The sequence below is a fragment of the Heterocephalus glaber genome, unplaced genomic scaffold (assembly GCF_053883595.1).
Source record: "Heterocephalus glaber isolate CG9 unplaced genomic scaffold, H.glaber_assembly_v1.0 deba00000331, whole genome shotgun sequence".
In the NCBI taxonomy this organism is placed as follows: Eukaryota; Metazoa; Chordata; class Mammalia; order Rodentia; family Bathyergidae; genus Heterocephalus; species Heterocephalus glaber.
The window spans coordinates 32693452-32718050 of record NW_028258142.1 but is presented as its reverse complement, the minus strand read 5'-3'; the positions used below and the strand labels follow the sequence as shown (position 1 = coordinate 32718050).

General features: G+C 37.0%; 1 protein-coding gene across 9 annotated transcripts in view; it reads right to left on the bottom strand.

Annotated features, from left to right (window-relative positions):
- The window catches only part of Dym (dymeclin), a 424183-nt gene that overhangs the window by 43679 nt on the left and 355905 nt on the right, over window positions 1-24599 (bottom strand). For 2 of the 9 annotated variants that reach the window (XM_021236605.2, XM_087189113.1), the window contains one exon: window positions 18804-23271. The exons of 5 other annotated variants lie outside the window; for them this stretch is intronic. In XM_021236605.2, the coding sequence (XP_021092264.1) occupies window positions 23137-23271 (135 nt within the window). In that variant the 3' untranslated portion in view covers window positions 18804-23136. Of the gene's footprint in view, window positions 1-16883; window positions 16921-18803; window positions 23272-24308; window positions 24586-24599 lie in introns of those variants that run through there. 2 more of the 9 variants (XM_087189093.1, XM_087189088.1) reach the window with 2 other exon arrangements.

The window sequence follows — 24599 nt, the reverse complement described above, 5'->3', positions numbered from 1 at the left end:
TCAGTTTTTGACCATTTAGTATGATATTGGCTGTTGGTTTTGCATAGATGGCTTCTACTAGTTTGAGGTAGAGACCATCTATTCCAATTTTTTGTAGGGTTTTTATCATAAATGCATGTTGGATTTTGTCAAATGCTTTTTCTGCGTCTATGGAGATAATCATATGGTTTTTGTCCTTGGCTCTATTGATATAGTGTATTACATTGATTGATTTGCGTATATTGAACCATCCCTGCATCCCTGGGATGAATCCCACTTGATCAGGGTGTATGATCTTCTTGATGATCTTCTGCATTCTGTTTGCCAGTATCTTATTAAGGATTTTTGCATCTATGTTCATTAGTGAGATTGGCCTATAGTTCTCTTTTTCAGTTGGGTCTTTCTCTGCTTTGGGGATCAAGGTGATGCTTGCTTCCAGGAATGAATTTGGGAGTATTGCCTCCCTTTCAATTTCATTGAAGAGTTTAACCAGTAGTGGCAGCAGTTCCTCCCTAAATGTCTTGTAGAATTCAGCAGTGAAGCCATCAGGGCCCGGGCCTTTCTTAATTGTTAAGTTTTTAATTACATTTTCAATTTCATTGGTTGATATTGGGTTGTTCAGAATTTTTAGGTGTTCTTCGTTCAACTTTGGTAATTCATATGTATCTAGGAATCTGTCCATTTCTTCTGTGTTGTCCATCTTATTGGCGTATAGGTTCTGGAAGTAGCTATTGATGATCCTTTGGATTTCTGCTGGGTCTGTTGTAATTTCACCCTTTTCATTCCTAATTGCATGGATTTGGGCCTTTTCTTTCCTTTTTCTGACAAGGTTGGCTAAGGGTTTATCAATTTTGTTGATTCTTTCGAAGAACCAACTCTTGGCTTCATTGATTTTTTGTATCATTCTCTTAGTCTCCATTGAATTGATTTCTCCTCTGATCTTTATAATTTCCTCCCTTGTATGAGCTCTGGGGTTGTCCTGTTCTTTTTCTAGAAGCTTGAGGTGCAGCATCAGGTTGTTTAATTGAGCTTGTTCTGTTTTCCTAATATGTGTATTCACTGCTATGAATTTCCCTCATAAGACTGCTTTCATTGTGTCCCATAGATTCCGACATGTTGTATTGTCATTGTCATTTAATTGAAGGAACTGTCTGATTTCTTCTTTAATTTCCTCTGTGACCCATTGGTTATTCAGAAGTGTGTTGTTCAATTTCCACGTGTTTATGAAATTTTTCGAGTTTCTTTTGTTATGGATCTCCAATTTCAACGCACTATTGTCTGATAATATACAGGGGATAACTTCAATTCCTTTGCACTTACTTAAACATGTTCTATGTGTGAGTATGTGGTCTATTTTGGAGAATGACCCACGACTGCAGCCATATTTTGATGGTGGAGGTCACAAGCAATGCTGTGAAATGCCAGAATTTTTCCAACACTAAGAATTCAAAATATTTACTACCATTGGGTCTTGAAAATGAGGAATAACAGTTAAAGCTGTGAAGTGGGAAAGCACAAGGGATCAAAGATTATTTGCTATATATATAAACATATATATTTTTTGGTACTGGGGATCAAACTCAGGACCTTGTGCTTGCAAGACAGGCACGGTGCCACTGAGCTAAATCCCCAAGCCCGATTTACTCTATTTTGTAGAGAAAAAATTTTATGAAGTGCTTTTTCCAGTGAAGACCTAATTATTATTATCTGCTGGGAAACACTCCGAGTAGTTTACATCAAAGATCTGATATAACATAGGGAGAGTGTAAGCCCCATGCACTTAAAAGCTTACTAACACATATTTTCCTATGTCGAGAAAGTGGCAACCTTTATCCTGCTTTGATAGGGTAATGTCAGAAATGTGTAAGCAGGGTACCTTGCTACTGTAGAGACAATATAACAACATTAAAAAAATTTTTAACAAAGGGAGCAAAACACAATCCACCCTTAACCCTACTATTCAAAGTAAATATTTTCATTTTCAGGAATAATCTGTCTGTGTATATATATATATATTTATAAATATGAACACAGGTGCAGTAATATGAAAAATATTATGATGTTTTTAACTTAGAGTCTGGAAGACACATTAAGAAAAACTGCCATGCCCTTCTACTTCTTGATGACATAAATTATTTCTTACTTTTGATTTATTCAAGTTACAGAGATTATGCCAAAAGTAAACTACTGAAATATGTTTGGTGAAACATATTGCTGTAATAGTTCAAGTAATTCACAATTGCAGCATGACAGCAAGCACTGTGTTTAAGTTTTGAGACAACAGTCACATAAAATGATTTTTCTGGAGGCATTTTACTTTCTATGCAAAGAGTTAATCTTAATGTAGTAACAGTAGAAAGTGTATAATGTTCACATTCTGGAGATACTGTATCTGGAAAGATGTGTATGGTACATTTAGCTTTAAAATAACCCTTGAAGGTACTGCAAAAATATGGTATCAGTCACTCTCAGAATTCTCCTTGGGAGTACAACAAAGAGATGATGAATGCCACAGAATGCACTGCTCCTGTCAGTCCTGATCACTACTTGGCAGATAATGTGCTTAGATGGAAAGAAAGTCTTCTTCTCACTCCATGTAAAGAAATAGGACACACACATGTCCTATGTGTAAATACTGAATAGTTTCTCCTGTGTGAGAAAAAGTAAAAGTGTAAATAAGGACTAAAAGGTATAATAGATAATGTGAAATAGGAAGAAAAGCTCTAAATGGGTTAGGGAAAATGGGAGGGGTAGGGGAAAGGAAAGAAAGGAAAAGAAAAAATATGAGAAAAGGAAAAAAATGGAAACAAAGTCTTTGTAAATAGGGAAGGGTGGAGGGGGTGAAGTGAGGGCAGGGGAATGGGGAAAAAATAAGAACCAAGATACATCATGTAAAGGTACAAGATCCCAATGAGGAATGTAACTGTAGTGTACACCTAAAATGTACCAATAAGCTTAATGGAAAAAAAAAAGAAATACATTTTTCAGGGTAGGTATTATATAGCTTTTATTCTATTATACGAAACAGCTCTGGCCTGTGTGAGAAGGATATGGAGAAAGAATGTTCTTAGGTCCACGTCAGAAGCTTAGTTTCCATAGTTCATTTTTCTAATACTTGAACTGTTTAAATGCTCATACCATGAATTAGGTCTCTTAGCAAGTGGTGAGACATGGTACCCTGCATAATACAGGAGCTTTGCAAAAATACTACTGTTCTTCTTGGCAAAGCTTTTTTGGTCTCCAGTCATAATTTTTTTTGTTTTTGAGACTGGGTCTTATTATTTAGCCCAGGCTGAGGTTGAATTTGCCATCTTCCTGCCTTAGCCTCCCAAGTGCTGGGATTAAAGGCATGCACCATATGCCTGGCTACCAATCATCATTTTGAATCAAACTCGAGTTTAACTGAAAAAGATCAAACACATTGTTTCCTTCTTTTTTATTTACTGAGGTCATCATATAAAAATTTACTAATTCTAAGTACTGTAATAAGCTGCATTATCTGTATGTAACTATGGGATCACCGCCATGATGGACACAGCCTGGGGCCCCTGTGCTGTGTCTCCATTGGCCTCTGTGCACTTGACTTCTCACATTGTTTCCCTCGGCCCAAAGCAGCTAGATTTGTTTTGGTCAGTTTTGTCTTTGTTAGCCTTTTACTGATTTCTAAGCATTGACGATTCTAAAGTTTATAATTTTATTGAGATTAGTTCTCTGTCTGAGAATAGGATAAATGTGCCACATATATTAGAAAAAGTATGAATTCTGTCATCATTCGATGAAATGTTCTACAAATATAAATCAAGACAACATGGTTCCAAAATATATGCTGGAGTAATGATAGCCTCTTCAGCAAATGCTAGGAAAACTCCCTATCTACATGTAGAAGAATGAAGCTAGACTGGTATCTCTCACCATAAACTACAATAAAATCAAAATGGTTCAAAAATCTAAGTATTAAAACACAAACAATGTGCTGGAAGATTAAATAGGTAAAACTCTTGAAGACCCAGGCACAGGCAAGGACTTGCTGAATAAAACTCCAACCACACAAGAAATAACATCAAGACTCAATAAATGGGATTATATCAAATTTAAAAGCTTCTGCACAGCAAAAGAAACAACAACAAACTGAAGAGACAACTGACAGAACAGGAAAACATTTCTGCCCGCTACTCCTCACATAGAGGACTAATATCTAGACTATTTAAAGAACTAAAGAAAAAATTAGAATTCCCAGAATAAAAGATCCAGTCATAAAATGGGCACCTGAAATGAATAGATACTTCTCAGAGAAGAAATACAAATGGCCAATAAATACATGCAAATATGTTCAACATCTCTGGGCGAAACAGAAATGCAAATTAAAATAACACTGAGATTCCATCTTACCCCAGGAAGAATGGCTATCATCAAGAAATCAAATAATAACAAATGCTGGCCAGGCTACCAGGAAAAAGGAACCCTTCTACATTGTTGGTAGGAATGTAAACGAGTACGACCATTATGGAAAACAGTATGAAGATTCCTCAAAAAACTAAAACTAGAAATTCAACGCAGCTACCCCTTCCTGGTATCTTCCCCAAAGAGCTAAAGACATCATATTACAGTGTTTTATGCATACCCATGTTTATAGCAACACAATTAAAAATAGCTAAATATTGGAAATTGCCTATCTGTCCATCAACAGATGAATATAAAAGTCAACTTATCTGCCTATCTATCTATCTGTCTATCTATCTATCTATCTATCTATCTATCTATCTATCTATCTATCTATATTACTCTGCTATAAAGAGGAATAAGTTTGAGTCACTTGTAGGGAAATGGATGCACCTTGAGACTGTAATATTAAATAAAGTAAACCAGACAAGCAATTTTAAATATTATATGGTTTCTCTTATATGAGAAATCCAAAGTATAAATAAATTAAAGAGCAATATAAAAAAGAGACAGAAGGAAACAGAGAGATAGAGCTTTTGCAAATGGGAATGGGACCAAGAGATGTTCAGGGTGGGGCAAAGAATAAATATGTCCCCTCCTTTATTGCTTTTCTTGTCTTCTGCATGCAAGGAACTCCTCATGTGCCACTCTGCCTTGGAGCCAGCTGACTATGGACTGAAACCTCTATGAACTGTGAGCTAAATAAACCTTACCCCCTTTAACTTTGGGTGTTGGTTATTTTGTCTTGACAATGAGAAAGTAAGACCGAATTTGGTACCAGAGAAGTGGGGTTGTTGCTGTGACTATACTTGACCATGTGGTTCACTAGCGTTTGAGAATGGCTTGTGGGAAGAGTTTGGAAAGGTTCAGAGATGCCAGCTGAAAAAGGAGAGCTGAAGCACCCTAGGCTATACTTGATGGGAGATTCTGGTCAGAGCTCAGAAGTCCAGAAGGCTGATGGAAATCCTGCAGATAAAGACCAGGCTCAGGTTTCTGCTGAGAAGGATTGAAGTGGCTGTTGGACTCCAGACAATGTGTGTTATACTTTGGCAGAAAGTTTGTCTGCATTTTGCTCATGTCCAGAGTCTTTCCCTAAGACTAAGATTAAGGGTGGCAGACTAATCTTGCAGAAGAAATTTAAGGCAGTCTAAGGTTGAAGTGGTGGCATGGCTACTTTTGGGGCATTTAGCCAGATTTACGTTGAGAATCAAGAGCAAAGAGCCCACTAGGATGATTTAAAACATTCTGAGTTCGGCCAGAAAGGAAGCTCCATAAAGCTGTGGGCTGCAAAGATAAAGCAGAGGAGATCTTGACTGCTGAGAAGGAACAGGAGAATAGAAAAGATGGCCTGAGGGCATCACAAGAAGCAGCAGGACTCCACCCTTTGCAGCCTCAAATGCAAAAGTAAAAGATTTTGCTTTGAGAAAAGAGCTCCAGATCATCATGTTCCAGAATGGCAGCAGCCTAGGGAAGTTGTTCCTCACAATTTGGCTCACAGGCATGTCAGTTCTGATAGGCTGAGGGGTAGCCTGGTCAGGCAAGGTTCCTGGAGAAAAAGACATGCATGGAGCAGACATTACAAAGCAGGAGGCAAACTTTAATTTCCAGCACAGAATTTATAGTTCTTTATCAGCTTAGATAAGATACAGTAAGACAGAACATTTTGGGCAACTTTGCATAGTCATGTGGTACGTGCATGGTTGCCCATGCTGATTCATTATTATTATAACAAACTCCATGATACACCTGCACTAAACAACAGAGTTATGTCCTCAGGTACCCTGAAGTGCCCTCAGACACTCGGGCTTTGACACATCTGACAGCAGCCTCCTACAAAGTGCTGGACTCCTATAGCCAAGAGAGAAGAACGCCTGGCTACTGTTCCAGTTGGTGGCAATCTTTGGCATCATCCACATGGTCCTGCTTTTAGCTGCAAGCGGAATGCAAGTGTTGTGGGGTTAGAGGTTTCCACTCAGATTTCAGAAGGAAGGGTGGGAGGCAAGGCAGTGTGTCCCTGCGAGAGCAGTGTGTGAAGCTGTGAGTGTGAAGCCGAAGGTGCAGTTGAGACCTCAGAAGTTTGGAGAAGCCAAGAATGTGGATTGTCTGAGGAAAACTGCAAGGAAGGAGTACAGCTAGCCCAAGAAAGAAGCTATGGGAGCTACAACCACCAGAAGTGCTGTAGGGGCAGAGCCACCCAAGCCTTTGGAGTTCACAACTTGCCGCAGATTGCTGGGGATGCTGGAAGTAGAGCTGTGGGATTTAATGTTTCCCCTCCTGTATTTTGGACTTGCTTTGGTCCCATTCCTTTGTGTCCCCATTTGTAACTTTTGGAATGGAAATGTCTATTTTATGTCATTTAACTTTCTCTTCATTTGTACAAGGAAGTGTTTAACTTTCTTTTCATTTGTACAAGGGCTTGCAGCTAAGAGTTTGCCTTAAATCTCAGAGGTCACTTTGGACTTGGACTTTTCAGCAATGCTAAAACTGTTAGGATTTTGGCAACTCTTGGGGATGGTCTAAATGCTTTTTGCATAAAGAAATACACATTGAGTCTTTGGGGGCCAGGGACAGAATGTTATGGCTTGTGTTCAGATGTCCCCCCAAAGCCTCATGTGGTCATAGGTGGGCCCTTTTTTAGAGGTGGCTGGATCTAGAGTGTGTGACATTGGGATTGATTCATGATGCAATGCTAGGCTCAAGGACACTAGGATTAAGGGTATGAGTGCTAGCTACCCACCCTCAGCAGCCTAGAAACAATATGAAAGGGAGAGAAAGATACAGGCCTCTTCCTTGCTGCTTTTCCTGTCTTCTACATGCAAGGAACTGTTTCTCCTCTGAGACTCCCCTCTGCCATGTGCCACTCTGCCTTGGAGATAGCCAACTATGGACTAATACCTGTAGAAACTGTGAGCTAAATAAACCTTTCCCCCTTAAAAAAAAAAAAGAAAGAATAAAGATGTGTGATGTACATGTACCAACTACTCACAATGAACGTATTCACTATGTATCAAACATGTAGTATTGAAAGAAAAAAAAAAGACATGGTGACTCACAGTACTTTCCAACTTTCCTATGTCTTTGCTGAATCTTTTGGTGTAATTGTACCAATTGCTGAGGGAAGGATGTTAAAAATCTCCAAAGATGATAGAATTGTCCAGTTCTAACTTTAGTTTCGGCAATTTTTGTTTCTTAATTTTAAAATTTTGCTATTGGTATATATTTTTACAATTACTATACCTTCCTGCTGGACAGGAAGATGATGATCATTACAGATGATTGTGAAGATCAATGCTGGATCACTGTTAAATATCCCCCTTTGTTTTAGGTTTTGTTTTGAAATCTATAGTATTTGATACTAATATAGCTACTTAAACTTATGCTGTTTGCATGGTACTTCTTTTTCCATTCGTTTTCAACTTACTTCTTATATTTAAAGCACATCTTTTGCGGATAGCATTTAGTTGGGTCTTGTTTCATCTGTTCAGACAATTCTTGACTTTTAATGAGTGCTTGGTGCCTTAATATTTAATGTAATCACCTATATGGTTACATTTGACTCTGCCACCTTATTTTCTATTTTCTACTTCAATCTTCTCTTTTGTTCCTTCATTCCTGCCTCCGGTGTGGTGGTGGGGATTATGTAAATATGTTTTAGAATTCTAATTTTTCTGTTGGCTTTTGAGCTATTTACTTTGGCATTATTTTCAGAGTAGTTGACCTAGATATTATATATATATATATATATATATATATATATATATATATATTCATCCATAACTTTTCACAGTTATCTTAGTAATATACTACTTCATGTAAAATATACAACTCTTGTAACTATACAGGATATCTCTATCCTTTATGCCATAGTTATCACATATAATTCAGCTACATATATTACAAATCCTAAAGGGCAATATGATAATTTTGGTTTTCAGAACTTACATATTTTATTAAAATATTAGGAGGAGGGGGAAAGGAGTGGGAAGAGAGAAAATAGGAATATGAACATTTTGGATTTGCTTTATTTATAATTTCTTACAAATAGTCTTCATTCTATTCTGAAAATCTAAGTTTCCATCTGGTATCATTTTTGTTCAGCTTGAAGAACTTCCTTTAGTATTTTTACAGAACACATCGTCTAGCAACAAGTTCTTTTACGTAATAAGGTGTTCATTTCCCTTTCATTCTTTAATGATCTTTTCACCAAATATAGAATTCTGGGTTTGACAACTGTTTTCTTTCAGCACTGTAAAGGTGTTGTTTCACTTACTTTAAACCTCTATGGTGTCTAATGAGAAGTAAGATGCTAACTGGACAGTTGTTCTATTTATACAGAGGAACTACACCATATTATGTGGTTTTTTCACTTGATCTTTCTCACTGGCTTTCAACTGTCTTGATGCTAATGAGCCTTGATGTAAAATTCATTGTGTTTATTCTGCTTGGTATTAGCATCATATACCTGCAAATTTCTGTCCTTTCTCCATTTGGCTCTTTTTTATTGTTTCTATTGCTCATTTCTCTTCTGAAACTTTCATGCAATGCAAACATGTTTCATACTATGAAAAGATTTAGAGAGCAGTCAATTTAAAATCCATGTATGTTAGTTCTGACATCTGGTTCATCTTGGAGTTCAACTTAGTTGATTTTCTTTTATGTAGAGAGTATGTTCCATTTTCTTGATTCCTTGGATATTGGAAAATTCTGGATTATATCCTGAATAAAATGAATGTTAAATTGTTGAGATTCTTGTCTGGGCCTGAACTGTATTTTGAGCAGCAGCTCTGGTCTCTGTGTAGCTCTTTGTCTTAGCTGCTTAAATTTGGTTCAGCAGATGTGTAGTTCAAGGTTTAGTCAGAGTTATGAGTAGACAGAGTTTAGGTATCCCCTTCTTTGACTTTTGATCTGGGGGTCCTTATCAGAGTTCCTTGGATTCTCAGATTCTCTAGGCCAGAGAGGCTACAACTTTTCCACAGTCAATCCTCTTCTGCTGTGTGAGCCATGGACTGCAGTAAGCCCAAGGCTAAATGCCTCAGAGATAGGAAGTAAGTTTGTTATTTCCCATTCTCCAAGTGAATAGTATCCAGTGGTGGCAAACCTATGGCACACGTGCCGCAGTGGGCTGTTATCACTGAAAGCTCTAAAAGGTTCACCATCACTGGGATATACTCTAAGAGTCTATCTGCATCTGTTTACTCATCCCTATCTTGAGAGCTATAATTCTGGTCTTAGTTCAGATTTCTGGTCCTTGGCTGAGATGCTTTAAGTCTGTTTCTTATATATAGTTTAGGGATCAGTCAGAGGTTTGGTTAGATCTAATTTGGGGATCTCCTCTCTGGCTTGTTTCCTACTGAGAGTATACTCTCTTCAGCTTTCTCAGGTTCACTTTTGTGGCTTCCTAGGCCAGAAAGTTTTTCATGTGAGTCCCTCACTACTGTGATGCAAACTGCTTGGACTGCACTGAGTCTCAAGCCAAAAACCACAGAAACAGAAACATATAGCTTCTTATCTCCTTCCTCTGAATGAGCATAAACTCCTTGTAGATACTGCTCCTATTCACTCTCAGTACATTCAAATAGTAATGTTTTACATTGTTTATTCAGATTTCATAGTTGTTTTTCTGTAAGGAGTATCAGCTGGTAAGTTCTTAGACCATGATACCTGGAAGGTGAAACCTAATTCCCAAGCTGATTTTCAACCATTCTGCATTAATTCATTCAACAATATTTAATGAGTGGGTCTTCTGTGCAAGGCAGTATATTATGTTAAGACTCTATGGGAGATATAAACATAGAAATCACAGCAAGGAACTTGAAGAGAAATTACAACACATACACACATAGATACATACATACACAGACACATACATATTTATATACAGGGTAGAATGAGATATAAATAGTAAAAAGTGGTGAAGAAAAACCTGGAGACATAAGAGAAGGTTTTGGCTATGCTTTCTGAAACATGGGTCAATTTCAAAGGAAGATAGTAAGTAGCATATGAGGCAAAGACAGAAAAATACAGGCAATGTTTTCACAAGGGTACATGGCTCTGCACCCATAAAAGGGCATTTAAATGAGACAGGCATGGTCAATGGTGTGAAAGACATAATGACAGGGTACACCTATATTTAGGAATAAAAACAGAAGAGGAATCTCCAGTGTCTGCTTAACGGTAAGCCAGAATAAATTCATGCTTTAGGTGGCATTTCTAGAAGCAAGAGGTAAAGGGGGTTGTTCTGGGGAGCAGAAAATAAAAGATATATAGGAGCATAAGGATATACTTAGACACATCTACTGGATTAATAAAAAATAAGAGAGATGATATCCTCTAATATCCCTTTTTTGTTTTGTTTTAGTTTTCTGAGATAGGGTCTTGCTCTGTAATTCAGGTTGGTTTTTAAGTCACTGTGTAGCCGAGGTTGGCTTTGAATTAGTGGAAATCCTCCTGCCTCAGTCTCCTGAGTGCTCATATTACAAGTGTGCACCACCATGCCTGGTGGATATCTTTTTTAGAGTATGTAGAAAAGTATAAATACTCAAACACTACTGATAAAAGTATAAGTTGGTACAATAATTTTGGGGAGCAATTTGGCATGGAAACTGGACATATGTATACTATACAACCCACTAATGACTACAAAATTGTCTGCACACCATTTTTAGTGCACAGAAACATAAATTTCTGTACATCAATCTTATATCCAGTAGTCTTTAATATTTATTGGTTCTAGTTGCATTGTGGTTTCCTTAAGATTTTGAACATACAGAATCACTTTATCTGCAAATGAAGACAATTTTACTTCTTCATTTTCAGTCATTACACATTTGATTTAATATTCTGCTAGGATTTCCATCACAATTAATGCTAAGAGCAGACACCTTTGCTTTATTCTTGATCTTAGAGGAAAAACCATTTTATCTTTACCATGTATGATATTAGTTGTAGGTTTTCACAGGTGCCCATTACCAAGTGAGAAAGTTCCCTTACAGTCCTAGTTTTTCAAGAATTTTACCATGAATAGATAAAACAGTTGGGTCCATTTCAGTTTTTGTTTTGGTAAAGGACAGAAAATAAATAATTTAGGTCTTGTGAGCCATATGATCTCTGTTGCAATTACTCAATTCTAATATTGTAGTGTGAAAACAGCCACAGACAACACATTAATGAGTGGGTGGTACTGTGTTCTGATAAAAACTTATTTACAAAAACAGGCATCAGGAAGGATTTGGCCTGTAGGTTGTCAAAAGTCTATTGAGATGATCATGGGGTTTTTATACTTTATAGCATATTATATCAATTTATTTTTTATTTTTATTTATTTATTTTTTAGTACTGGGGACTGAACCTGGGTCTTTGCGCTTGCACAGCAGGCAGCGAAACCACTGAGCTAAATCCCCAGCCCTATCAATTTATTTTTGAATATAAAACAGATTTTGCATTCCTGAAATAAATCTCACTTGGTCATGGTATAATCCTTTCTACATGTTGCTGCTGCTGAGTTTCCTAATACTGTATTTTGTAAATTGTGTGTGTCTACACAGCGTTTTTTTTTTTTGTACTGGGGATCAAACTCAGGACCTTGCACTTGGCGAGGCAGGTGGCAGAACCACTGAGCTAAATCCCTGGCTGTATGTGTGTCTTGTGCATGCATGGTTTTGGTATCAGGGTAATACTGGCCTCACTGAATGATTTGGGAAACATTCTTCTCTTCTGTAGTTTCTGAAAGAGTCTGGGTAGTCTGACCAAGTCGGATTTATCCCAGGGATGCAAGGATGGTTCAACATTTGTAAATCAATAAACGTAATACACTATATTAACAGAGTCAAGGGCAAAAACCATATGATCATCTCAATAGATGCAGAAAAGGCATTTGACAAAATCTAGCACCAATTCATGATAAAAACGCTACAGAAAATTGGAATAGAAGGTCTTTATCTCAACCCGATGAAGGCTATCTATGAAAAACCAATAGCCAACATTATATTAAATGGTCAAAAACTGAAAACTTTCATGCTAAAATCAGGAACAAGACAAGGATGCCCATTATCACCATTCCTGTTCAATATTGTTCTGGAAACATTAGCCATAGCAATTAGACAAGAGAAAGAAATAAAAGGAATAAAGATAGGAAACGAAGAAGTGAAACTGTCATTATTTGCTGATGATATGATACTTTACATAGAAGACCCAAAAAACTTGGTCAAAAGCCTTCTAGACCTAATTGACAGATTCAGTAGAGTAGCTGGATATAAGGTCAACACTCAAAAAACAATAGCCTTCTTATACGCAAATAGCAGGCCCATTGAGAGAGAAATTCGGGAAATAATTCCTTTTACAATAGCATCTAAAAAAATGAAATATCTAGGAATCAACCTAACAAAGGAAGCAAAAGACCTCTACACTGAAAACTACAGCATTCTGAAGAAGGAGATCGAAGAGGATATAAGAAAATGGAAAGATATCCCTTGTTCCTGGGTAGGAAGAATCAATATAGTGAAAATGGCCATACTTCCAAAACTACTATATAGATTTAATGCAATACCGATTGAAATTCCAACAATATACTTCACAGAACTAGAGAAAACAATCCAAAAATTCATTTGGAAGGAGAAGTAACCTAGAATAGCAAAATCAATTCTGGGCAACAGAGACATGGCTGGGGGTATCACAATCCCCAACTTGAAACTATACTACAAAGCTACTGTGATAAAAACAAGATGGTACTGGCAAAGAAACAGACCTGAAGATCAGTGGAATAGATTAGAAGATGCAGAAGCAACTCCAGACATACTCAGCCACCTCATCTTTGATAAAGGAGCCAATCACCCTCATTGGAGAAAAGATAGCCTGTTCAATAAATGGTGCTGGAAAAACTGGATTTCAACCTGCCAAAGATTAAAACTAGACCCATACCTATCACTGTGGACTAAACTAAGATCGAAGTGGATTAAAGAGCTAAATATCAAGACAGAAACAGTAAACTTGCTGGAAGATAAGTTAGGTAGAACTCTTGAAGACATTGGCATAGGAAAAGACTTTATGAACAAAACTTTGGCAGCACAGGAGCTAACACAAAGAATCAACAACTGGGATCTCATCTTATTAAAAAGCTTCTGCACTGCAAGAGAAACTACCAACAGAGCTAAGAGACAACCTACAATATGGGAAGAAATTTTTAGCAGCTGTACCTCAAACAAAGGTCTACTATCTAGAATATATAAAGAATTGAGAAAAATCAGACCCCGCAAATTCAAAGACCCAATTCAACAATGGGCATCTGAAATGAACAGACATTTTTCAGACAAAGAAGTAAAAACAGCAAATAAATATATGAAAAAATGTTCAACATCACTGGTCATTTGAGAGATGCAGATGAAAACACTGAGATTCCACCTCACCCCAGAAAGAATGGCTGCTATCATGAAATCAACCAATAACAAATGCTGGCGGGGGTGTGGAGAGAAAGGAACCCTTCTCCATTGTTGGTGGGAGTGCAGACTGGTGCAACCACTGTGGAAATCAGTCTGGAGATACCTCAAAGAACTAGGACTAGAGGTCCCATTCGACCCAGCTATTCCCCTGCCGGGTATCTTCCCCAAAGAATTAAAAGAATCATACCACAGAGATATATGTACACCTATGTTTATAGTGGCACAGTTTGTAATAGCTAAGGTTTGGAAACAGCCCAAGTGCCCATCAACTGGAAACTGGATAAAGAATATGTGGGTTTTTAAATAAAATGGAGTACTACTCAGCCATAAAGAATGAGAAACTACAGTCATTTATAGCTAAATGGATGCATATTGAGGCCATACTCTTGAGTGAAATAAATAGGACACACATGTGTAAATACCGAATAGTATCTCTAGTGTGAGAAACTGAAAGTGTAAATAAGGATGAAAATGATTAAAATGAATAATTGATGATTTGAAATAGGAAAGGTGGAAGGGTGGCGGGAGAGGAAGGGGAAAGGGAAGAAAGGAAAGGAAAAATTATGTGAAAGAAAAAAAAGGAAACAAAGTCTATGTAAATAGGGAAGGGTGGTGGGGGTGAAGGACACACAGATGATGGGGGAAAAATAAGAACTTAGATACATCATGTAGAGGTACAAACACCCAATGATAAATGTAAATGTATTGTATACCTAAAATGTACCAATTAATATATATATATATATATATATATATATATATATATATATATATATATATAAAAGTCTGGGTAGGATTTATATTATTTCTTTCTAAAGACTAGTTCCCAGTGAAGCTGTATGAGTGGGTGTTCTTCATTATGGGAAGATTTTAATCACCAATTTTTAAATTCCTTTTTTTTTAACAAGTGGTGGGTCTATTCAAATGTTCTCTTTCTTCTTAAATCAATTTTCATAATGTATATCTTTCTAGAAATTTCCTATTTTATCAACACTGTTTAATTTGTTGGCTTAAAGTTGTTCCTATGCCTTTATATTCCGCAGGGCAATAATGCTATCCCTTCTTTCATGCTTCTCTTTGGTACTCCATGTCTTCCTTTTTTTTACTTGCACACTTCAGCCCAAGGTTTATCCACTTTACTGACCTTCTCAAAAAGCCAACATTTGTTTGTACTGATGTTATCTATGGTTTTTGTTTTCTTTTTCATTGATTTGTGCTGATTATGATTTTCACCTTTTTTTAAAATTTGGGTTTGTTTGTCTAGTTTCTTTAGGTAGAACCTTAGATTATCTATTTGATATATTTCCTGTTTTTCCAATACAGATATTTCAAGTTATAAACTTTCCTCTAACCCTTGTTTGAATAACATCATCCTGCTAATTTCTTTTTTCCAGATTGAGCCTAAGAGGGCTATATCTCTGTCTTTTTTATATTTTATTTATTTTTTGGTTTCTTTCTTTTTTTTTGGTACTGGGGATCAAACTCAGGTTATATTTTACTTTGAGACAGGGTCTAAGTGGCCCAGGCTGGCCTTGAATTTGTGCTCCTCCTGTCTCTGCATCCCATACATTTTGGTACGTTCAGTGCTTATTTTCACTCAGGTCAGAATGTTGTTTTAATTTCTCTTGTGATTTCTTCTTGGACTCATTAAAAGTCAGTTGTTTAAGTTTTCGATATTTGGGGATTTTCCAAATTTCTTTCCATTGTTGATTTCTAATTTAATTCTGTTGTGGTTAGTAAACATTTATTTATATGGCTTCAATACTTTTAAGATTTGTTTTGTGATCTAGCATGTGGCCTGTGGTGAAGAGTGTTCCATGTGCACTTTTCAAGATTATATATTTTGCTGCTACTGGGTATAGTTCTATCATTCAGTTCAATTTGGTTGATGATGTTTAAGTCTACATTCTTGCTATCTAATTATTCTATTACTGAGATTTTGAAATATCTAACTTCTTAAAAAACTCTTCTTTTTTGGAGATAGGATGCTGCTATGTAGCCCCAGCTGGCCTTGAACTCATGATTCTCCTGCCTCAGCCTCCCAAGTGCTGGGATCACAGATGTGTACCATTACACCCGGCTCTATTATTTTTTTTTTTTGTTTGGTACCCGGGATCGAACTTGGGACCTTGTGTTTGTGAGGCAGGTGGTGGAATCACTGAGCTAAATCCCTGGCCCTCTAACTATTACTTTTTTTTTTTGGTACCAGGGATTGAACTCAGGACCTTGTGCTTGCGCAGCAGGCGCCAGAACCAGTGTACTAAATCCCGGCCCGTCTATTACTTTTGAATTATCTTTATTTCTTTTTAATTTTGTAAGTTTTGCTTCAATTATTTCAGTAATTTAGTACTTTACTAACTCAAAATTAGAAATAATCTAAATGTCTTCCAACAGTAGACTGGATAAACTGTAAACTATTTACACAATGTAATGCTAATGCATTAGAAATAAACTTTATATAACAAAATAAATATCTGGTATAAATATAATGTTGAATAAAAGAAGAAAATTGCAAAGGAAAATATAGTACATGATTTTAAGAAAAGTTCAAAATCGGAAAACATTTTGTTGGGGAACATACACACAGATGGCGAAATGATGAAGAATAACACAATTATCTCCAAAGCCAGGACAGTATTTACTTCTAGGGGGACAAGGCATATTGGGACTTCTGGTCTGTTGGTAATTAATATTCCATTTCTTGATCTGAACAGTGATCACATGGACAATCACTTTATACTTAGTCTTTAAAGTGTAAATGTATAATTTAGGTAGTCACTGTATATATATATAAAGTCTTTCTTAATTTAAATATTTAAAAAGGGGGGAGTGGTGTTATTTGTAGATGAAACCTTGACTATGTTTTATTTTTAGAAGTCCCTTTTTTATTGATGACTGTGTTTTAAACATGATGTATGACCAGAAACAGGGTATCATTCCCATGACTCAATAAACTTCTGAAATTATGCATAAAACGTGTTCCTTCCAAACTCACTGTAAGACTAGTGAGCAACAATATAATTAACTTACCTGGGGTCGGGGATTTAGCTCAGTGGTTTGGCACCAGCTTTGCAAGCACAAGGTCCCGAGTTCGATTCCCGGTACCAAAAAAATAAATAAATAAACAAACAAACAAATAAATAAATAATTAACTTACCTAATGCCTAAAATTTAACTTACCTAATGCCAAATAAAAACTGATGTTAAGTGTTTTTAAAAAGTTTCATATTTTAATTGTAATAAGGTCATTTCTATTTAAAGAGCATGCAAGAAATCTTTTTGATAAGTATCAATTAGCCTACAACTTATTTTTAACATTGGAGTTTTTGTATAGTGAGTATTTAGGAAGTCCTCTGAAATATTTATCCAAATTCATACCTCAGATCGAGCTTGGGTTAAAGATCATATCATTATTTTAAATTTTCAAAATGGACTCAGTTTCTTCCATTAGAGTGCACAATGTTTACATACTTCCTACTGCCCTCAGAGCTCCCAGGCAAGAATTGTACAGAGAACTTATAATGAATTGCCAGGAAAACAAAAAATGTTACACAAGCTAATTATCTCAACCTCACTTTTAGGCATCAATAGCATTCTTCCCAAAACTATGCTAAATTTCAGGTTCTTAAATCCTCTAAAACCAACAAATACATTACACCAAGAAATTTTAACTGACATGTCCAGATGCTTACCAGCATCCGTGGTGTGATTATTTCTATGCCGGTCACTGCCACCTTAAATTTTCCCCAGCAATAAAAGCCATTACAAAGAAAGCAGTCTTAGCCAGGAGTGGTGGTGGATGCCTATAATCTAACTCTAGGAGGCTGGGGTAGAAGGACTGAAGTTTGAGCCCAGCCTGAGCAACTCAGAAAGACCCTGTCCCTAACCAAACAAATGAATAAACAAACAAACAAAAAATAAATAAGGGGGGCACAAGAAGAGTGTGCTGGAGATGCAGTTCAATGGGAAGGCCCTTGGTTCAACCTCCAGTACTCTAAAAGAAAACAAAAAAAGCAGTCTTATTCCCTCAAATGACCAATTTTGCTAAGTGTAAGGCATTACACTAGAATTTAAGGTACTCAGTTTTGTTGTTAAGTCTTACCCTCCCTTATAATTTTCAGAAGATTTTGGGTTGGTTGTAAGCTCAATTAAGAATACTTTCTCAAAAATCACAAGAACCAAACAATATTTTTTTTGTTCCCTTCCTCCCTCTCTCCCTTCCTTCCATGTGTGTGTGATAATGGGGAATGAATCAGGGCCTTTGCACTGAGCTATATCCCCAGTCCTTTTTAAAATATATTTTTTTGAGACAGAGTCTCCCTAAGTGACTAAAGTGCCCAGACTGGGGTTAAAGTTATGACCTTCCTCCTCAGCCTCCCAGAGTGTTGGAATTAAAGGCATGCATCACCATGCCTGGCTCATTTTCTTTTTTAACTTTAAAAAGTTTTTATAGAAAAACTGAATTGACGGCGCCTGCCTCGCAAGCGCAAGGTCCCAAGTTTGATCCCCGGTACCAAAAAAAAAAAAGTTGGGGCCGAGGATTTAGCTCAGTGGTTTCGCTGCCTGCTACACAAGCACAAGGACCCGAGTTCAATCCCCGGTACCAAAAATAAAAACAAAAACAAAAACTGAATTGAAAGTAATAAAATATGCAGAACTCAGAGAAAAAGTTATAATTTGTTAGTTGTTCCTTTTATAAAAATAATTCATTCTTCACTTATCTATTAAAATAATAATTTGTAATTATCTGCGAACTATTACATTTTGGCATAACTAATAGTACAAAATATTTTGTAAAGACTGAAGTAAATGTCTTGAATGGTAACACATAAGTGATGAAACAATCTCAGCGCCACTCAACTGGCCAATCTAATAGAATAGTCAAGGTTGGGAAAGATAAATAATGATAACTGGTTCTAACTGGTTTTAACTACCATAGTAGATTCTCTCTTTATGACATTTTAGTTTGTGAATCACAAATTTCTCATCAAAGAAAATTCTATTAAAACTAATAGCAGGGATCTAAAGATGAAATCATACATATTTGTATCTTTAATGAAGAGAATCAACATTTTCTAGAGCAGCCCTCACTCTGTGAACGTGGGTCCCTTGGTCATTTGAAACCATGGTTTGGAGAACTACGTGCTATACACCAAATGTTTATGCCACCCCCCAATTCGCTGACGGACCCTGCAATGTAACAATTCTAATCAATATCATGGGCTTGACTTTATCAACAAGTACCCTGAGAGTAAATATGTCATGACACCACTGCATGTTTAGTGTGTTTCTATGTTAACTGTATGGCCTAATGTTCTCTAGACACTGTGTTAACAAGTCCAACTTTCAGACGTTTCAGAGATTACAACACAGTGCACAGATATTTTCACACTCAAAACTTAATCTGGTGTATTATGAATGCTTCAAGCTAAATAAATTGATCGAGTAGGTAAATGAGTTATGTGAGTTAGGAGGGGCAAAAATTTAAGATTGGAAAAAACCCCCCAAAATACAATAGCTGAAACTTATGGCTCAAAGACCAAAGGCACTAAAATAATCTTAGGCAAGCTTCTCTTTACCTTCAGTTTCCTTACTTGCAAAAAAGAAATTATCCTGATACCTCAGAGAGGTGCTGGGAAGACAAATGAGAATATCTGTGTAAAATTACCCAGCGGAGCACTAGGAATAGAGCAAGTGCTCAATAAATGTACCTGGATAGTAAACAACAGAGAAAGAAGTTGAGCTAAAGAGGAATCAGCATTTAAAAGACGAATGACTTTGTTAATGATATTTGGATTATATGTATAAGAAATCTTCTATTTTAAAGAAATTTATTTTAAAGTTCATGAAATAAAAGCTCTTTGTCTATTGTAGAAAGTGAGATAAAACAGCTCGAATAACATAAAGTCTGTTAATCTTGGCCATCATTTCCAGTTTTTGTAAGGGCAGGGAACTGGTGAAAACTGGGCCATACAACAGTGGTTCTCAAATCTAGGAGGTTATAAGAATCAGTCTAAGAGCTTTTTTAAAAGGTTGATTCCTGGGCTGGGGATTTAGGTCAGTGGTTCCGTCTCCTGCCTGGCAAGTGCAAGGTCCAGAGTTCAATCCCTGGTATCAAAAAACCCCACAAAAAACAAAAACAAAAAAGGCTGATTCCTGAGTTCATCAGTGGACTCTATTGCCTCAGAATGTCTTAAGGTAAGAACCAGAAACCTGTATTTGAAAACAGTGCTCCAGGCAACTGTGTTAATTGAGATCCTCATGCATGGAGAATCAGTGTGACCAGATTCAACTTCAGAAAAGGCCAAGACAGGAATGACTCCAGTATAAACATTATGGATGTTCTACTGTGCTTTCCTACAGTCCCTGTACTAAAAAATTACTCGGAGAAACTCAGTGGGGGGACTGTGATTGACTAACATTTCCCATTTGGTCCCTCTTCAGTGAGTAAAACTGGTGACTTGGAGAGCCTGAAAATGTGGGTGTGTGCATGTACACATGTGCATTTGAGATCAAGTATTTCATAACATCAAACATCTCATATGGGGAATGAATGGTCCTAAAACTCAGGAGATGCATTATTATGGCAGTTTCCAGAGGTATTGATGACCCTGTGCTTATTTTTCCAGAGAAGGCATAAGTAACTTATAAAAAAGAATGATCTGGTTATCTTTAACGGTTCAGAAAACTGAAGAAGGGTTAGAATGGAAAGGGAGACACTCTGTCAAACTCTGCAGAGATCATTTTGTGTTTGAAAAAATGGCAGAAATGTAGCTAATGTCCGTTTTTAAGGACAGATGGCCAGTACAGATTGTCTTCTTTATGCTTAATACTTCTTAGTTCCTAAGTAGAAGTAAAAAATAACAATAGTCCAAAGAGAAGAGAAAATCAGTTTAAAAAAATCTGAAATGTTGAAAAATATAGGAGAAAAGCATCAAACAAGGTCACTGGCACAATTATTTTTATTTTTTATTTTTGGTGTGAGGGCACTTTATCACTAAGCTACATCTTCAGCCCTTTTTTACTTCGAGACAGGGTCTCAAAATAAAACTATGAAAGATTCAAACTTGTAATCCTCATATATCAGCCCCAGTCAGTGCTAGTCTTACAGGTATGAGATACCATGCCAAACAATTAAAGGAGGCTCTTTTCTGTTTCTTGTTTTTTTTGTGTGTGGTACTGGGGATTGAATCCAGGCCCTTCACATTGAGCTAAATTCCTAGTACTTTTTTGTTTTTTATTTTGAGACAGTGTTTCACTAAGTTCTAATTGCCCAGGTTGGGCTCTAATTTGTGATCCTTCTGTTCCACCTTTCCAGAGTGTACTACCACACTTGGTGTAAAGTAGTTTAAAGTGAGCAGCAGATTGAATCTGAAGAAGCTGTAAGCTGCTGGGCTGGTAGGACCTGCCACGCACCAGAATTGTACATAACGGCCATAGCCTCCTGTCAGTTTTTGTCAGAACCCCAAAACATGTAGCCTCTATCTACATTGGAGAAGACAGACAGAAATCAATCAGGAAAAATCACAGTGGCTTTTTACTCAGAACACTGTATAAGACTGATAGTTCCACCATGCTCTGTGTATTTTCTGAGGAAGATCCAGAAATGGAGTAAAATGAAATCACTTCACAAATTTATTTTAGTTTTTTTTTGGTATATCCTTTTATTGGTACATTTTAGGTGTACAATATAATGACATTCATCATTGGAGATATGCACCTTTACATTACTCTCTTCGTTCTTATTTTTTCCCCCTTCCCCTGCCCTCCCTTCAACCCTTCCATCCCGCCCTATTTATACTTTGTTTCCATTTTTTCATTTTCTCATATTAATTCCATACAAATTTAATATAATAAACAGAAATCAGAATATTCACTATCTGGATTATAATGAAATCCCTGCAGTGAACAGCCAAGAAGAGAATCCTGAGAAACTACTAAGGTCAATTTACAAAGGAACTGCCTTACTGATGAGGAGTACTAAAGTAGAGGTCTTCACATTGGGGTTTTGGAGCTTTATAAGAATGCATGAATATGAAATAATATTAGACATTTAAGTAGGTATGGTATTTCAATAATGGCAATGCCTCCAGTGGTAATCTGGCTTCTCTATCACATTTTGGACTGGAAGTTGAACTTTCAAGATCTATGGAGAGCTGTTCTCCAAAGAATAGGGTTTTTTTTGGGTACCAGGTATCGAACTCAGGACCTTGTAAGGCAGGCATGGTGCCACTGAGCTAAATCCCCAGCCCCAAAGAATGTTTTCTTGAAGCAGCACTTCAGGCCATCACTCAGGTCAACAGGTCCATTTTTTCTTCCCTCCCATGCAGCAAATATTAAAATGCTTAGGATCATTAAGCTATGCTTCAGAGGCCTCAATGAACAAAACATACAAATAAATCCTGCCCTCCTGGAGCTTATACCATCTGGCAGGATGGTAATAATTATTCAGCATGTTAGGTGAGTAGTGCTGTGGAAGAAGAAAAAGTATAGCAGGGTTAGGCAAATTGAGAGTGCTGGGATTCAAATGGGGAGGCCAGGGGAGGCCTCAATGAGTAGACTGGAAGGTGGTGCAGGAGCAAGGCATTCAGATACCTGGAGGGAGAGTGACCCAGGCCAAGGCTCTAAGGGTGGAGAGCACAGGCGTGAGTGGAGGAACTCTCTGGTGCTGGCTTTCTCCAACTAGAGCATGCAAGTGGATGCTTGTTAAAGAATAGGTTCCCACTGCAAAGTACAGGGCCTTTTTGCTGGGTTCCAGGCCCATGTCTTCTAGGGTGAGGCCTAAGAACCTGTATTTCTAACCAGTCCTCAGGAGATGCTGATGATTCTGGTATAAGCATCACATTTTGAAAGCCACTGATTTACAAATTTTTTAACTGAGTCACTAAATAACAGTGGATTATTAAAAAAATTTAATTGCCTTATGAGCAATTAAAAAAGAAAATATCAGAACCCATCACATTTATAAGTATTGTTTTATAAAATTTTTGTTTCAGTTATATATAAATGTGCGTACTAAACTGTGGTGCAAAATGTATCTTTATTGGTGTGATAGTTAACTGGGTCAGCTTGAATTAAGAAATGCCCAACTAAATTGGATCAGCATAGTTCTCAGTGTGGCTGAGGGGATTTACTAAAGATAGAAGACATTTGAGGGTTGCTTGTGGTTGCTGAATGGAATAAAGGAGAAATTAAGAAGGAAAGCTCACTTCTGTTTCTTTGGAGGATCTTCAGTCTTCACCTTCAGCTTTGATGTTGTCTCCTGGCTTCCAGCAAAGACCCTTCAGCCTCCAATGCAGACCCTTCGGACTCCTGATATGCACTCACTCGGGACACTACACTGAGCTCCAGGCCTTTGACTGGACCTGTCAGATCTTCTGTGTGCAGACAGCCCTTTTGCACTCTTTCTCACCTGACTCTGTGGGCGGCCAAATAAGATAATTTTGTGAATTCTTATATATTTGTATATCTTGTATTACGTCTGTTTCTCTAGTAAGCACTGACTGATACAACTGGGAAGAGTAGTCAAAAAGTTGGAAGCCAAAGGTGTAATGACTTTATAATATTATTAAATGACAAAAGCTACATTAATTCAGCAAAGGGAATTAAAGGAGTCCTATTGTTTCAGTAGGACACTAAGCTGAAGTTGCCTAGGGCCTGCTCTTCTATTTACACATGGATTTCTTCTGCTTGTTCTTCTCCTCTTTCATCTCTGCCCATGGAAACCTTACCATCTTTTCAAGACAGAGAAGGTCAAGTCCAACCTTCTCTGACTAGCCCTGCCCAGCAATGTCTCTGTTCCCTCCTTCAGAAATTAACTTCTATACCATTAATTTGACACATAACACAAACTGCCCTGCTTTGTTAGTCATCTTTGCAAGGGTGTGCCTTTTCTCTCCTGAAATATGATATGTTTTTTGAGGGCAGAGGTGATATTTTATGTGCCTTTGTTCCCTTACTGATGTCCTAGCAACGCCATGTTCAAAGTAGGGTAAAATAACTAGCTGTGGGTGGGATAAACAGTTAAACTACACTTGTAAATTATATTATTTGTAAGGCATAGGTAATCAGTTCTGGCAAAGAAATAAAGACATCTGGGGGGAGAGGGAGGCGGATGACCCTCAGTGGAAGAAAGGGGAAAGTTTTAAAGCAAGTCAGTATTAAGAAGCTATGAAAAACCTCTTAAAATTTTGGTTAGTGTAACTTCCTATATTTCACTTTATGCAACTAAAGATAATAGTATTCTAAAAAGTGCATTTAAGAAACGAAGGCTTTAAAAGTCCTTTAGTGTGAAACTGGTTATCACTTTTAATTCTTATGGTTTATAAAGTGTTTTCAGTAAAATTTTAGCTAATGTCAATGACATTATTCCATAGCTTCTTATTCGGATTAAAAGAGAAGTTAACTTCTGGTTAATTACCCTTAAAAAGCATCAACTAATTTTCAAACACTAGGTAAAAGTCTTAATCCTTTAATAACATAGAGAATTCACTAAATCAACAAAAAGAGGGAACCTGGGAACTTTATATAATCAAATATGAGGAGGTATGGTAGTGAACATGAGTGGAACAGGATGAATTGTGCCCCATCTCCATGACATTCAAACTGCTCCACAGCAGGTGACATGGGAGCCAGGAACGTGTCCTGTTGTGGACGTAGACAGTGACAGTTTTGAGCTGTGGCTTCTAACTCAGCTCCCAGAGGACATACTAACTTTATTTTCTTCCAAGCCCTGAACGAGAAATA